Consider the following 4,659-nt stretch of genomic DNA (forward strand, 5'->3'; position numbering starts at 1 on the left):
GGGAGAAGCTGCTTGTGCCCTCTGCGCATGTGCAAACTGGCTTACACGTTCCTCTTTCGCGGAGCTTGGCGTAGGGCGGGGCCTCCGGGGCCTCCCTCTGCGCCTGCGTCCTGTGACCCTTCGCAGCCGGCGGGGCGGGTCTTAGCGCCTGGTGCTTACGGCGGCCGGAGTGGCGCGTCCGCGAACCGGAAGGTGGGCGGAGCGGGGCGCCCGGGCCGGTTGTGGGGAGGGGCGAGAAGTGTGGGCCCGCCCCTCTCCGCGGCCTCCCGGACTCGCGGGGAAAATCGGATACGGGAGGGGGGCGGCGCGGCTGAGCACCCCCTCCCGGGGACCGGCCGTCTCACTCCTGCAGGGGCCGCAGTGGAGCCTGGTTGGCTGGGGACACCCTCCCGCGACCCCGGGGAGCCCCATCCTTTGGGGGCAGGGGGGTGGACCCCCGGCGTAGTGGCCCATGTCCCTTACTCGGGTTCATGGAGACCCAGGGGCCACCACGGCGGCGCCTCTGGCCGAAGAAGGGGAAGTGACCTCCGGCCTCCAGGCTCTGGCCGTGGAGGACACCGGAGGTCCCCCGACTAAAGTCACTACGGCCCGGGAGCAAAGGGAAGGAGACCGGGAGGAGGCCAAGCGAGAGGGGCCCGGGGCCCAGGAGGCCCAGGAAGAAGCCCCCCGCGCAGCGGGCGGGGAGGAGCCCGCGGAGGGGGAAGCCGAGGACTGGTGCGTGCCCTGCAGCGATGAGGAGGTGGAGCTGCCCGCCCACGGGCCGGCCTGGACGCCCCCGCCGGCGGAGATCCGGCGGCTCTATGAGCTGCTGGCCGCCCAAGGCACCCTGGAGCTGCAGGCCGAGATCCTGCCCCGCCGGGCGCCCACCCCAGAGGCCCCGAGCGAAGAGGAGCGATCCGATGAGGAGCCGGAGCCCAAAGAGGAGGAAGAGGAAAAGTGAGGACCTTCCCGCCCTGGTTCCTAGAGCTATGCCTCTGATGGAGGGGTGGGGTGCGTGCGGGGAGTGAAAAAGGTGGGTGCCAGGGGCTTGGAAAGTGGAGAAGAGAGAAAGCAGGAGAGGAAGAAGATCAGGCAGGGAGGGCGGGTCTTTGGGGATCCCTTCTCACCCTCTCTCGCCTGTCTCCCTGCCCCAGACCGCACGTGCCAACGGAGTTTGACTTTGATGATGAGCCAATGACACCAAAGGATTCCCTGATTGACCGGAGACGCACCCCAGGTACAGGCAAGTGGGGAGCGCTGCTGGGAGGTGAAGGGTCTCTGCTAACCCCCAAACTGCCTTCCGAAAGGAGCCCTTGGCTGGGTGCCTGGGTTGTCTGATCGCCTCTAGCAACGTGCGAGAACCTTGGCTCAATGGCATCATCCCTCGCTCCTTTAGGGACCATCTCAGGACTCCCCACAGGGCATCTCCTGCCATTTATCACCCATATCCCCAGAAGTCCACGTTTTCCTGGTCATCTAGTATTGTCCAGGCCCTCCTCCGTGGCTACTTGTCTATCTCTTCATCGGACCCAGTTCCCCATCCCACCTGCTGCTGTAGAATGTACACTTGTCCTGCCCTCTCATCCTTTATCTTCCCTGAACATTGGCCTTCTGGTCCACACAGAAATGGACTGTCCTCTGGAAACTCTGTGTGTGTGTGTGTGTGTGTGTGTGTGTGTGTGTGTGTGTGTGTGGGGGTGGGGGTGGGGGACAAACAGAGCCTCCTTCCATCCCCTCTCCAGTCGAGGCCAACTTTTCTCTCATAAGCCACCCATCGCGGGGCCCAGAGGCCAGAGTGGCGCTGTCCTCTTGGCCACGTTGAAAGCATCATGAGCCTTTCATGAGCCCTGCCCTCAGCTCGCCGGCTCTCCAGCCTGGCCAGTTTCAGCTTCTCAAGTATTTCCTCTCTCCGCTGACCCCTGACCGTGTCGGGATGCCTACAGATGGCCTGTGCCATCCCCTGGCCTTTCGCTTCAAGTCCCAGTGGTTTGTTTCCTCCCGACCTTCAGCCACTGCCACTGTGTTCCGCCTGGAGCCCGTGGTCCGACTCTCAGTCTGATCCTCCTTGAAGGTGGTGGTCCCTCTGAAATCTGAGTCTCAAGCAAGCTGCTTGCAGGCCGCCCAGCCTCGTCCCAGCTTGTTTTTCTAAGTATGTCAACCTTCGCCTCCATCCCCACCGTACCTGCCGAGGTTCCTTCATAATCACCCCCTTCGACTCTTCTTCTTCCCCTCACCTGCCTCTCCTTTGCAGGTCCTTAAAACTGCCCTCCGTCAGCCTAGCTCAGCGCACATCTGTCCCCCACCTGCAGTGCGGCTGCCAAAAATCCCAGTGTGCTGGTGGCGCCGCAGCAAGCCCTGACACACACGCATCCCTCGCGCCCTCCCCGGAATGAACTGTTTCGTGCTTTTTTGCTGTTAAGCTTTGTTGGCATGTAGTTTTACTGTGTGTCTTCTGTCCTCTCCCCTTCCTCCATCCCCCGGCGACTCTCTCACTGCTGTTGACTCCATGCCGACTCCCAGCGACCCGATCAGACAGGGTAGAACCGCCCCTGTGAGCTTCCCAGACTGTCCCTCTTCCGGACTGGAAAGGTCTGCCTTTCTGCTACAGAATGGCGAGTGGTCTCGAACTGCTGACCTTGCGGACTGCAGCCAACATCTGACCACGAAGCCACTGGGGCTTCTAACCCCCTTTAAGACCCCTTAGCACTTTTTTACCAGAATGGCCCATCCTCTTCCACCTGCCGTACCCACATGCTCGGCCTGTTGTAGGGGGGAGGGCCCTGCACACTCACCCACCCGCCTGGGCTCTGGACCCTCTCCTTACCATCCTAGAGCAGTGGTTTTAGGTCGTTCCAGTGGGCTCGTCACTACTGCCTTCAAAAAGTTTGCAGGGCACATTAAATGGAAACATGAAAAGTTTCCCACTGCCTCTTTGAAACCCCTTATACAGAAACACACTCCAACTCCCCGCAGCCCCCTGCTTCTCCCCTTCACAATCAAACATCTCAAGAGTATGGTCAGGGTCTCCTCTTCTTAAAGCCGCTGCACACCTGCTTTAGCCCCCAGTCCACTCCCAGCCCCGCACTGCAGGGCCACCGGACACCCGCTCAGTGGTCAGATCCCTGGGGGGTCGGGTGGGGGTGTTCTTTTCAGTCTCAGGCATCACTCTGCCTTCTGCAAATGCACTCTGCTCCCATGGCTCCCCGCTGCGCAGCCCTCCCTCGCTGGTGTCTGTCTCTGCTTCGCCTCTTCCCTGAGGACCAAGCCCCGGCTTGGAGACCCGCCCTGTGCCTAGCTCTGTCACTTGGGAGTGGTGGGTGAGACCCGAGGCGAGTGCCGACATCCTGAGAGCTCTGGGAGTCCTGCTCCCATCCTCACTCCAGGAAGACGGCTTTCCTCCTCAGGACTGCCGCCCGCTGGGCTCTCCTAGGCCCCTCACATGGGCCCTGGTCTTACCCGCCCTCAAGTCTCTGAACTCCGGATTCCTCAAAACCCGGCCCTCCCCACCGGTCTCACTCAGAGTCAGCACCCAACTAAACCCAAACCAATCCCACTGCCCACTCAGGGGATAGCAACCCGATGGGATGGGGTAGGACCGTGGGGGGGTACGCTGAAGAGAAGCAGACAGCCTCGTGTGTGTCCCACAGAGCAGCTCAGCTGATGGGTTCCGACCACCAGCCTTTGGGATCACAGCCCACTGTGCCCCTAGGGCGCCCCCCTCATCCAAGCCACCATCGTCTCTGCAGGTGGCTATGGATCTGGTCTCCCTGCCTCCTGCCTCAGCTACCAGAATGATACTTTAAAATACAGAGCCCGTCACTCTCTAAGTGTCCATTCCACTTGGAGGGAGAAACCCAAATTCCTGGAGGCCCCTTCGTTCTCCTTCCCGCTGCTCACCCCAGAGCCTCTGGGCCCGCCCTGGGGGCTGTGGACTTGCTGCCCCTCATCTGCACATTACCGGTCACTCCCTGCCATCAAGGCAATGCCAACTCCTACCGCCCCTATCAGACAGGGTCGAACTGCCCCTGTGAGCTTCCCAGACTGTATGACGGGAATGGAAAGCCCCATCTTTCTCCCAAGGAGCTGCTGGTGGTTTCGACCTGTGGACCTTGAGGATCGCAGCCCAACGTCACCAAGTGCCACCGGGGCTCCTTCACAGGATTGGTACCGTGTCCTAATTCAGATGTACCAGCGTCACCGAGAGAGAGAGAGAGAGAGAGGGAGCCCACCTCTGATGAGACCCAAGCCCTGCACTCAGAGCCTCTGTGCCAGAGACCTGGAAGCTGGGATAGCCCACTAGCTCCCTGAAAGACTAGTTAGGCCCGGGCAGGTCTGGTCCACACCACCCGTCCCTTCCCTGCCCCTGACTTTCTGCCTGCCTCTGCCCCGCTTCCAGGAAGCTCAGCCCGGAGCCAGAAGCGGGAGGCCCGCCTGGACAAGGTCCTCTCGGACATGAAACGGCACAAGAAGCTGGAGGAGCAGATCCTACGCACCGGCAGGGACCTCTTCAGCTTGGACTCCGAGGACCCCAGCCCCTCCAGCTCCCCACTGCGGGCCTCTGGAAGCAGCCTCTTCCCCCGGCAGCGGAAATACTGAAGGCAGCTGCCCTCCTTCCCCAGCCTCGGAGAGTGACCAGGCTCTGGACACAGTTCCTGGCAGGAAAGAGAGAGAGAGAGAGAG

At 61.6% G+C, this 4,659-nt stretch overlaps 1 protein-coding gene across 2 annotated transcripts; it reads left to right on the plus strand.

Moving 5' to 3' along the window:
• The first annotated feature begins 107 nt into the window (after positions 1-107).
• On the plus strand, positions 108-4,653 carry PAGR1 (PAXIP1 associated glutamate rich protein 1). 2 transcript variants are annotated; one of them, XM_045285336.1, is made up of 3 exons: positions 108-936; positions 1,134-1,222; positions 4,376-4,653. In XM_045285336.1, the coding sequence occupies exons 1-3, from the start codon at positions 452-454 to the stop codon at positions 4,573-4,575; spliced, it is 774 nt and encodes a 257-aa protein (XP_045141271.1). In that variant the 5' UTR covers positions 108-451; the 3' UTR covers positions 4,576-4,653. The 2 variants fall into 2 exon arrangements, with proteins under 2 accessions (XP_045141271.1, XP_004705729.1); XM_004705672.2 differs by having other exon boundaries at positions 111-936; positions 1,134-1,216.
• The last annotated feature ends 6 nt before the right edge of the window (positions 4,654-4,659 follow it).

This window comes from Echinops telfairi, unplaced genomic scaffold (assembly GCF_000313985.2).
Source record: "Echinops telfairi isolate 266 unplaced genomic scaffold, ASM31398v2 ScPeMD7_5;HRSCAF=22, whole genome shotgun sequence".
In the NCBI taxonomy this organism is placed as follows: Eukaryota; Metazoa; Chordata; class Mammalia; order Afrosoricida; family Tenrecidae; genus Echinops; species Echinops telfairi.